This window comes from Rattus rattus, chromosome X (assembly GCF_011064425.1).
Source record: "Rattus rattus isolate New Zealand chromosome X, Rrattus_CSIRO_v1, whole genome shotgun sequence".
Lineage (NCBI taxonomy): Eukaryota > Metazoa > Chordata > Mammalia > Rodentia > Muridae > Rattus > Rattus rattus.
Window position 1 is genome coordinate 82,519,729 of NC_046172.1, and position 11,985 is coordinate 82,531,713.

At 35.3% G+C, this 11,985-nt stretch overlaps 1 protein-coding gene across 1 annotated transcript in view; it reads right to left on the reverse strand.

The window, feature by feature from the left end:
* LOC116888027 (protein diaphanous homolog 2-like) overlaps window positions 1-11,465 on the reverse strand; it is a 178,116-nt gene extending 166,651 nt beyond the window's left edge. Inside the window, exons 1-2 of the mRNA XM_032889436.1 lie at window positions 11,321-11,465; window positions 7,461-7,595 (exon numbers count right to left, since the gene is read on the reverse strand). Of these exons, the coding sequence (XP_032745327.1) occupies window positions 7,461-7,595; window positions 11,321-11,465 (280 nt within the window). The remainder of the gene's footprint in view (window positions 1-7,460; window positions 7,596-11,320) is intronic.
* Between the last annotated feature and the right edge of the window lie 520 nt (window positions 11,466-11,985).

An 11,985-nucleotide genomic window follows, 5' to 3' on the forward strand; every position in this document is an offset into this window, starting at 1 on the left:
TACCTATGTAAGGCATCATGATAGGCAAATATCCTATCAGAGTAAAAGAGTTCTGGGGAGTGAAATGAGGATTATGTACTGCTAAGAGTTTAGAAAGACAGTGCACAATAAAGACTCATTTGTACATAACCTTTGTGTAAGTTACAGAAATCAGATTAATCAAAACATTTCACATTCTAGGCCAGCAATTTAAGTGTTGTCAATAGTCACATTCATATATTCACTGAAACTAATTTTATTATTCATTTATTAGTAAATCATTATTTAATGTCAACTGTTTTCTAGGCAAGTGCTCAGAGATTTGCATATGTCCTCTCATTTACTTCATATGAAAATCCCATGAAATAGATGTCATTACTTTCATGGTCATTTTTAGATGAGGAAGCTGAGGATCAGTAAGGTTAGGTGAATTCTCAAGGATATATACTGCATATGGGACATTGAGGTTTGTCTGGCTTCAACAATAGAGAAGGAAACTGGTTTCAATTGCTGGTTAAGGCAATGATGAGATGTATGCTTGAAATCACATGCCATTATGAGGTTAATCACCAGATTATTAGTGATTGCTACAGTGTGAATAGCTTTTTGCATTTCATCAGGTTAACAGTGTTTGACTTTAAAATTTCAAAAAACCTGTTTATCAAATGAATGATAACAACATGGCATGCATGATGTTGTTTTAAAATGGACCTTAATTTTTTTCAGTGAAAGCATACAGTCCAAAGTCAAGGAAATGGCTTAGTATGTAAGAGTGCTTCCTGTATAAGCATGAGGAACAGAGATCAAATCCCCAGCACCCATATTGAAAATGAAAAAGCCAGGCATGGCTGGGATGCAACTATAACCCCTATGGTGTGTCATGAGGAGACATTACAGTTGTTGGTGGCTGATTACTGCTAACCTAGCTCCAGGTTAAGGATTCACTGTCTTAAGGTAAGAATGTGGATGGTGACAGCAGGACAGTCAACATTCTCCACTGGACTTGGCCTGCTCATGGATGTGCTCATTGTACTCCTACCTTACTGTGCTAAAAACTCTAGACCTGTGCAGAAATTTACTGTCTTGAACAATTTGGAGAAAGCATTCCTTAGCATTCGTAAAATATGCAAAAATGGTGGTATTTCTTACTTCAGTAATTTACATTATCAGAGATGCTTAACTACTACTTGAATCAGTTCCATCATTTGTGGTATTTTACGTGTATAATTGGGTTATTATCATTTAAGATGTGAACTATGACAGCAGGAGACATAGTATTAACCTATCTTCATTTAAGAAAAATGTATGATAAAATTTATTCACTTGAATGATATTATTGTTTTCTGAGTTATGTAACTCTAGTTCAGGCTACCTTAAACTTGAGATCTTCCTTGCCTCTGCCTCACAAGTGCTATGATTACAGGTGTGTGACACTTTGCCCAAGTCAAGATATAATTATCTTGAATCTTGGATTGCTATCAACTGTTTTTGATAGAAATTACTACTTTATTAAGTAGAGTTGAAGTTTATTATGTTTGAAAATGGTTTCCTATAAATCTAAGAACAGGCATTTAGAGAGGGCGATGGAGATGGATAAGAAAGAGGACTGTAGAGACTATCTTATGTCGGTATGGATGTGGCACCTGTCAATAATAAATCTAATAGCCTATGGCTTAGGCAGAAAATAGAAGGTGGGACATCTAGGAGGCAGAGAGAATTCTGGGATGGAGCCAAAAAGAGGAAGATACACCTGGGAAGACGAGAGGAGACAGACACATGGTACCTGAGAATAGGTAAGCAGACAGATGGCAAAATCTAGGTTAAAATAAATAGGTTATCTTAAGTTATAAATCTAGTAAGAGAGGTTCCTAGCTATTTGGCCAAGGTCTTTGTAAATATATTTTGACAGGGTCTTATTTCTGGGGGCCTGGCTCTGGAACGAAGAATAGGCCCCAACAAGTACAAAGGACAGCAGTAGTAGTACATGATCTAGGTTACAACAGAGTTCCTAGTCAGTGTGCCTGTGTATAGCATTAACATGCTAAGGTATTTGCATCAAATCTTGCCATTCTGCTCTATAAAAACTTATTTATCCTCATTCTTTATCACTGTACTAGAAGAAACAGATAATTCTAATTTCCATATGATATTATAAAAGGAATAAAAAACCATTCCTGATTAAATAATATTTGATCAGAATCACAGCTGTAGTTTGCAATTTAAAGACATCAATTTTTTATGTGTTCTTTTCCTATTGCTTTATGCAAGTCATTGCAGGTAATTTGCTGACTTCCATAAACATGAAGAGAAAGAGATTTATTTACAAATATTTGGTAAGCTTTCTTCTCTCTCCACATAACTAATTAATGGTTTTAATGGTTCCTAAGTTAATTATCGTCTATATCAACATAAGCACAGGTTGGAGAATGTAGATTACTCCCAGCACTTTATGTAGTTCATATACTGTGCACACACGTTTTTGAGCACATTTATTGATTTAGCATAATTTTTGCTGCATGTAAATTAGCTTTCTCCATTTTACATTCAAATAAATACTATATTACTGTGCATGCTCTAATTATGATTATTTGGGAAATGGTGCAATAAATGTTAGTTGGATGAATGAAATAACCTAATATGCTAAAAGACATCAATATATAATTATCTATTGGTAAAACTGTGCAGTTGTGAACAAAATAAGCCTCTTGCGCTCTGGTAAATCTGTGGCTTGCAACTTACACTGTCTCTCTTCATTCCTTCATGAAATTTTTACTTCCTGTTAGTACCATCTTAAACTGCCACTGGTTTAAAAGCCTTTGAAGAAAGAATCAGCTGTCAGCTAACTCCTCTTTCTTCACCTTTCACTGTTCTTTCCCAGCTATGTCCTTCTTGTAGTCACCTCTTCTTTCTTGTGCTTCAGGTTTACTACCTCAGCAATCCCTGAAAGAATTTCTTCAATAACCTGGGCTCTCCTCCCTCATCACGCCATAACTCTTGTGACTAACTTCCAAGGACTTTCATAGAGTAGTTCTGTCTTTTCTTTCCCCCAGTTCTCCAAACCCAACTGTCTTCCTAACTATGGTAATAGCAGAAAATATCAACTTGGCATGAAAGCACCAGAGATTGAGAATATGTCAAAAAGACATCATTAGGTATTAGATGTATATGCTTGAGTACAAATACTTCCCACCTTACAGCACTCACAATAGAGGGAAAAATTACCGCTAATTTTCATATTATACGAATAATTATTCATATTATAAGTGAAGAAAGTCAGACACAGAAAGCCTCAACACACTGACAAAGATTATAGCCTAGGAAATGAAGGAGGCAGAACTCGAGTTTAGGACTTCCTCTTCTTCACTTTGTTGTACTTTCCCATGGTTCATTAAACACAGCTTACCCAGGGCCTGTTACCAGATTTGCTGATGTGTAGTCCTGCTCATGTTACTTAGCAAGACTTGACCCATTTTTTTAAGGAGTAGCTCAAATAATATGCACAGAAACTACTCTTAGCATTCTCCTTGAAGAGCTGACATTTTGCCAAACTAAATTGATTTTTCCCTTTGGATAGGCCTACAAAGCAAATAATCTCTACCATGTATTGGCACACAATTTACTAGTTGCTGGTTCAGCTCTATTTAATCTCTTTGACAAAACTGAAAATGTCTTGTAGGTGAGAACGATTTCTTGAGCATTTTTTTTATTCTTCACTGAGTATTAAATGACTCATTGATATCAAGAGTGTTACTATACTTAATTGTCTCCTTTAATCTTTTCAAAAACTATGCAAGATAAATGTCATTGCCTTACATTATAGGTAAAGGACCTGAAGCATGAGTGGATACAGGAAAAAGACCAGTGCATAAGCTTAGGTGGTGGAATGAACTCCTTCTTAACACAGTAATCACTTTTAACTACACTAACAAATTATGTCTCTTTTAGCATAAAACACCTATTTTCTCATTTACAATAAAAATATGGTTTCTTGTTACCATTTTTGCCTTCTGATTCATAGGTTTCTAAAAACCGAGATCCATCATGACATTTTAATGTTTTTTGTCTTGAATATTAGCATTTTTGCTTGGCTTTTGTTATATCTTTATTTCTGAACTCAGTTGATTATATCTAGATTTCAGATATAATCTTTTGTGTTATAATTATTCTGTTATTTTTCAGTAATGAAATCACAGTGTTTCCCTGTCATAAGTGTATATAATTTTGCAAGGCAGATAATTACGTTTCATTTTTGTTATCTCATAGTTTTGAGATCATGTAAGGTTTTTCTATAATAGTTTGTCATCCTCTCAAGTTGGTACAAACTAGAAACTGTTAATAAGTACATGTAGTTTTAGTAAAATTTTAAAAGATTTTCAGTTATTATTAATTTTGTGGTAGTGGTAATAAAACTCAGGCCTTGCATGTGGGAGACAAGGATTTGGCTATATCCCCCATTCCTCAGTTATTATTTTAACTGTCTACATTTACAGGCCACAGTGTGATAATTACATACATATTATGTAATTCCTAATGATAAAACCAGAGTAACTGGCATAAGTAGATTTATCATTTTTGATTAATGGATACAATTATACATATTTATGTGGTACACTAAGCTCCATCTTGACATATGGCTATATTCTTCCTTTTCTGCATCTTTTCATTCTTAAAACTTAAAATGTACTGCATAATCTTTGAGAGATGTCTTTTGTAACTTATTCTGAAGTATGGACACAGTCCACATGTAAAATACTATTGAAATATATAATAATAACAATAACAACAATATATTTTATACATAGTCACAAATTGATAATATTGAAGCCTACTGTTTGCTCGATCTACATGTAGTAACAGCCCTTAAGGGATAAATATTATTCATTTTCTTTTCAAAATTACATGTATGTCTCAGTGTGGGCTGGTGCACCGGTGAGTGCAGTCCCCAGGGAGATCGGAAGAGGGCATCTCATTGCTTGGAACTGGAATTCTAAGTGGTTGTGAGCAGCCTGATGTGGGTGCTATGACTTGAAGTTAGATCTTCAGAAAGAGCAATATACATTATTCTTCACTGAGCCATCCATCTAGCACTGAAAAATGTGATATGAAAATGTATCTCTAATGCTCACATCCCTCAAGCTCAGCAAATGCAGAGAGAATATTTAGATTTTTACATTGTTTTCAATGATAACTAAAAGAGACAATTAGCAATGTTTTGGAGATATTTTCAGGGAAATGGTGAGAAGGTGGTAAATACTTAGGCAAAGGGAGGATTTAGTAGCCTTGTTGATGTTCATCTTTAACTGCTAGCCTCCAGAAGTATGAGATAATACAGCTGTTGTTTTAATCTACTAGTTTCCACCATTTCTAGTAATCTTCACTACTTTAGTCTTCAAACAAAATACTGTACATATAGTTTGGACTTCCTTCCACGTTTCATTCTCATGTGTGGAATGGCTTCCCAAGGATTTTCCTTAAAGATCCCCTTAAGGTCTCTTTCCAAGGCATTTGAAAACAGAACATGTTCACATGATAATACCCATTATAACGCTCGCAACCAAATCTGCTTTACAAATGAATTTTCTTTCTCTGTGAACGAATATATTCCCTTCTGCAGAGCACTCACTCTCAATTCCTACATGTAAGCAATCACCAGAGACTGTCAACTCAACTTTTTAACACTTTTCTTGTGATACATAATTTTATGTGTCAACTTGACTGAGCAACATTGCCTAGAAATTTGGTCAAATATTATCCTAGTTTCTGTGAGGCTATTTTTGGAAGACGCTAACTTTCAAATTGATGGACATGAATAAAGCAGATTGCATTTTCTTTTCAGAATGTATGTCACCCATCAGTTGAAGATCCTACTAATACAAAAAGACTAATTTTACTCAAGCAGGAGGGAAAGCAGACTCAGATGTGGCTGTCCCCTGTGGTCCTTCCTTGTAAATGTTGGGTTTGCCAGTTTCCAGAAGCACATGGCTAGTACCTTAAAATAAGTCTGTTACGGAACATACAAAATACTGTAGAACAGTTGCTATTAATGTTGATTGATAGAGGCAAGGATACATGTAAAAATTCTAGAGTTACATGACTTCCATTCTATCTCAGGGCTAATAATAGCTGTTTGTGTACCCTATTTGCCATATTCCTTAAATTGTATGACCTTCTGTTTCTTTTCCAAACAATGAGAGTGCTCACTGCATAGAGGTAGAAGGATTTATTTGATGCTTGTTTTAGAATGCTGTAAATCTTAGAACGGTGTTTGCTATCTGGTCAGTATGATGAAAAGTGCTTGAAATTTTTATTATTGCTAAATATGACAGGAACTACTCCAATATCAAGCATACTACTTTGTATCTTGATCAGATGTGTGTTTGCTTGTGTTTAAATCCAACCCTCTGGACCTCTTAGTGCTGAAGAGAGAAAGTATGTCTTTTCTCCGTGCTGTGAAAGTAACTTAAGGGAAACTGCCATGCCTTCCATTCTTAGCCTTTTAGTGCAGACACCTGAGTACTAATCACTTTTGTTTCTTCCCATGTGTCCCATCATCACCTCGACTTGTTTTTAAATAAAGTATAATTCATTTTGTAACTCAATGTGGGCTTACATTTGTGATCTCCCTGTTTCTACTTCCTTAGTGTTGTGAATATAGATCTACACAACCATTCTGAGTATTTTGCCCTCCCCAACATCTAATGAAAAGAAAATTCTACCTATAACATTCTTGTTAGCTGAAAGAACATTTAGTGGATGCCTACTACTGCGAATGCACCAGGAATGCTTACTTAGTCTTTCAGTTGAGTAAGACATTGTGCAGTCCTTGTTTTTCCAAGTGGTAATAGCACTGTCAATGTCTATCATGAGTTGGATGTTCAAGGCCCCAAGGAGGACTGTTGTTACAGCACTGACATAAATGCCAACAAAGTGAAATTAAGGCCTGACCCTTATGCCCTCAGAGCAGCTTTTCACTTCTCATCTCATTCTCTTGTTCCTCCATGACGGCCCTCTCTAGAACATACTATGACGACAAAACAACATGTCAGTCATACGACACCTCATACTGATTACTCACAATTTTCAGGGTTTAGTGTGAAATGATCAGAAATAAAAATAGTAACATGAGAAAAATATAACTGGACAAAAAGGAAGAATATCATGCGTTTTCTACCAGGAATAAAATCACTTTCTAATTGAACATTTCAAAAATCAAGTCACTTTATACTTTACCTATTATTATAAAATTTGAATGCTGCAATGGTGGTACTAAAGATAGTACCTATGGTAATGTCCATGCTAAGTAAACGCTCCTCCACTAAGCAACAGGCCCATGGACTTCTGAGATTCATCAGTATATTACTATACATATTAATTTTAAGATAGACTCTAAGCTGTACCAAATGGTCTAGACATGGAAGTCTTCATGGCGCACAGGCCCATGAGGCCATAGCATATGCAAAGCATTGGAAATGGTTTTGTACCTTTGTTTATATCAATGAGCTGCTTCTTCTTCTTCTGACGTTCCAGCTTCTCTTGTTCAGCTTTCTCTTTTGCAAGCTTTGCCCTCCTGCTCTTCTCTTCCATCTCTTTTCTCTTGTGGTTTTCTTTTAATGCTTCCTAAAGACAAAAATAATATTTTAAAAATTAAGTTTTTCTCCTACACACTATAAAATGGAGAAGACAGGAAAATTTTATAGCAGCCTCAGAGTGTGGGCATATACTGTTTGTTAACAGAGACAAATAAATACACTTAAGACATCTCTTCTGGAAAAAAATGTTTGAAATAATTTTTTCAGTTCTCATGTGTTGTGGTAGGAAAACAGGATTCTCTTTGTTATAGGTATAACAATGAAAACACTTGCTTTATTGTTAAAACATGAGCTACTTTTGATATACAAGCAAACTAAGTATTTCATCACTTATTGAATGTTTTCTTGTTATCTGCCAAATGAGTTAAAAAATCTACCTCATAGGATATTTGTGAGGAGAAATGAATTGTGCACTTGAAGTGCTTCCAGCAGAACCTAATACATTATAATCAAAGCATTTTCGTCTATGATGTGGAGGTGGTTGTGTTGTTGGAGAAATGATTACATCTAATGATTCAGGATGAGAAACAATCACCTGCAAGTTTTAGAGCTTTTTATATGCTGAAATTGTTAGAAAGGATGAAACAGATTTCCAGCTCTTTGATATTTATGGAATTCCAGTGAATCCTGTACACGATATCTGAGAAACTTGAAGCAAAGTGATCAGATGAAATAATGTCAGCCTCTTTGGAGTTCAGATAAGTCACTATTTTAAAGACACATCAACTACCAGTTCATTCTTTCATGCTCTGTTTCCCCTGATTATGATTGATGGATATACTACATAGTATGTGCATAAACGTTCCCTAAAACTGTAAAAAATATAAAGATAAAGAAAACCCTAAGAATAAGAATGCATTTACAAGTCTTTTTGTCTCCACAGTCTCAGTCTATACTGAAATTTTTTTCTTCATGTTAAAGTGCATAATAGCGCAAAATACTTCTGAAAACCCCTCTAAACAAATTTCCTGGCTTGAAAGAATTGGTTCTTCCTATAAAATCTAACTAATTTTACATCTGTGACACCTATTACCCAGGTTAGGCAAAATGTTCCTCACATCAATCCTCATAACAATTTCATAGCAATTGCATTTAATTACATTAGAGTGAAAAGTAAGAAATTTCAAGATCTGTTTAACTTCTAAAAACACAGGAGCAGATGAGGGAAAAAACTCTTTTGAGGCATGTATCCTTATCACCTTGATTATTAGAAAACCAAAACCAAACCAAAACAAAACAAAACAAAAAAATGAGCAAAAACAGGAGGTGAAAATTAGGAACGCGCTTTGTTAAAGAGTGCTAATCCAAAAAAAAAGTTGTTATAGTAACTTCCTACAACTTTCCTTCACAGAAAAAGGTCTCGGTTTTACTAGTGCAACTCTCTTTTAAGAATCAGTAAAAAGAATGAAGGGAGAAAAATATAATAGATACCATGTCTAAAATTTATTATGAAATAGTTACCAACTTAATTTTATAACTGCCAATAAAATCTATATTGCTTTGTGGAAAGTGAGTGAATGAATCATCATCTCCCGTGCTGTGCATCATTACTAGTTGAGTCCTACTAAGTAAAAACGGCTTATACAATACAGAGCTCATGCCAAAGCAACATAAAGATTAAAACAGCAATTAAAGATTTTTAAAAGCCATATGGAAAACTCCTATTTTATGTGCTTTAGATTCTCTCTCTCTCTCTCTCTCTCTCTCTCTCTCTCTCTCTCTCTCTCTCTTTCTCTCTCTCTCTCTCTCTCTCTCTGTATCTATGTATGTATCTATGTATGTATCTATCTATCTATCTGTCTATCTATAAGGAGGTAACCAACCACTTTATGATTGCTTGTAAAGCCTAGCCCACAGGAAAAAATGAAGAGTGTCTGTTACCATAAATTCATCTAAGAATCCATGTTTGGGGAGTTCACATGACCCATAGTATCAAACTAATTCTGATTTTGTACCTTTATAACTATATATACATATACATATACATATACATATATGTGTGTGTGTTGGTGTATATATGAATTATACATAGGAAATTATACATAGGAGCTTATCCTCCTATGTACAATTATCCAAAAGCCATAGGTAATAATGAAAAGCCCATTTTCAGGTCTGGGATACTTCTCTTTGAGTTGTTGGAAGTCTCGGAGACTCTCTAAATAGTACAGGCTATTGCAATTGCTCTTAGCTACCCACAATGATGTGATGGTAAAATCCTATTGCTGAAGACAGCACAAATATTGGCCACAGAATATGGAGAGATCAAGTTGGTACTGACTAGGAATATTTTTTCCTGCTGGATAGCTTTCATAGTACTGGAAAGTACTATGTAGGCAGCTGGGGAAAAATTAACAGTGTTCTTTAGTTGTGAACTCTGAAAAGGACAATAATGACTAGAACAGCAAGGTATGCTTATGGGTGCAATAGTGGCATATATTATGGGGGTAAACAACCACTTTATTGGCTGAAGGGCTTGCATTACATGAGGAAATGCATGATGTCTGGTATTGTAAATGTATCCAAGAATCCATGGCTGGGGAGTTCACAGGCCTGAAATAAAACTATCACTAAATTTGAACCTTTATAACTGTATATTAATTAGTTTAGCTTTCTGAACTCACCAGAGGAGTTTCTTGGTACAGTGGATACCCACTAATGCAGAAACTGCAAATATTGAGTTTGCCTCATTTGTTCACAATTTAGCTCAGAACAGGTGATTCACTTGGTATGCCTAAAGATTTACAGAAGAAGCCAGAGTATCAGACTACACTGCCAACCTACAGGATGATGCCAACGATGCATAGGGCTGCCCTTGCCCATTTAGTGAATCCTGTCTGGAAATATCCTCTCTTTTCTTTTCTTTTCTTTTCTTTTCTTTTCTTTTCTTTTCTTTTCTTTTCTTTTCTTTCTTTCTTATTTTAAAAAATTCTCCCTCTTACCATTTTATTCTACTTACAGTTTAGCTGTAATTGTCCTGGCTGCTGGTGAGACTTCTGTCGTTTTCTATGGAAAGTTTTCCCAGAAGCCATATTAAAGAGTTGTGAAGATACACTTCTCAGTGTATCATATCACAATATAATGTACAAATAAGTTTGGCTGTATTATTTGTTGGTTTGATATATGTGGGTGAAAATCCTCAGTATTTGAGGAGGTAAGCATGATCCACACTTATCCAGAGTTTCCTCTCCCATTAGAATTTTCATCAGCAATCCCAGTCAAATTAAAGCTTTCCATTAGGAAAGGAAGAAATCCTATTCTTTAATTAATAGCAAACAACATTAGAGAGTCCTTCTCTATAGTTTCAATGTGCTTAAAGGGCATATTGGATGGAAGAAGTCATGACAAATGCTGAGGGCAATGAGTTTTCAACAGCAGCAACCAGACTTGGCGAGTCAGGGCCTCTTAAGACTTTATAAGCAGTATAATACTGCTAAACTTTTTTCTTTCCGTGAGATTCTCACTTATTATGGTACAAATGACCTTTAAAGTTCCTCTTATGAAATATCTCATGAATACTTCATCAACCAATCAGCTACAATTGCAACAGAGGTAGAACTTTCTTACTTACAGGCGTAATTGAAACCTTGATTAGCTTCCTGAAGTACTTAGGTGACTCAGTAACAGACACTGAACAAATATACTGATAACATAGCTAGATAGTGCTTAGCTATCACTGCTCTTTAACCTATGCAAATATGGTATGAATCTCAAATGTATCTTGTGCCACAAATAATGCAGAAACCAAATAGAACCTTTCTCTTCTCTTTGATTCTTATATTCCTTGCTTTCTGTGGACAATGTTGACTTTTTCCCATCTCCTTTCTGTACTGTAATTTCCCCATTTTTAACCTTCAACCGAAACTCTGCTGCATTTGTTTGTCTGGCAGAAAAATCCATTTTATTACTTACTATACTATCCAGTATGCTTCCAATAGTCTATAAATGCTTGTATGCTATTATCCTGCATAAATTCTTTGACTTTGAATACTATTTGTCCATTGACATCCAGTCTCATTAGCTCTTTAGCTTATCTTAAACTTTCACACCTATATTGCCTCTAGGCTCTCACATACCTCTATCCAGCTTGTCTGTCTGTCTGTCTCTCAATTATTTATTTTATGTAAATGAGTACACAGTATCTGTCTTGAGACACAACAGAAAAGGGCATGGATCCCCTTACAGATGGTTGTGAGCCACCATGTGGTTGCTGGGAATTGAACTGAGGACCTCTGGAAGAGCAGTCAGTACTCTTAACTGCCAAGCCATGTTTCCAGCCCCTCCAGTCTCTCTGTTAATGTCTCCTCTCATGCTACTTTCTCCCCCAACATCTTATACAACAGAAATCCCTAAACTTAGTTTGTGTCTCCTTCTTTCTTAGTGATCGAAATTCAGAACATAAATAAAGTCAAAACCTAGT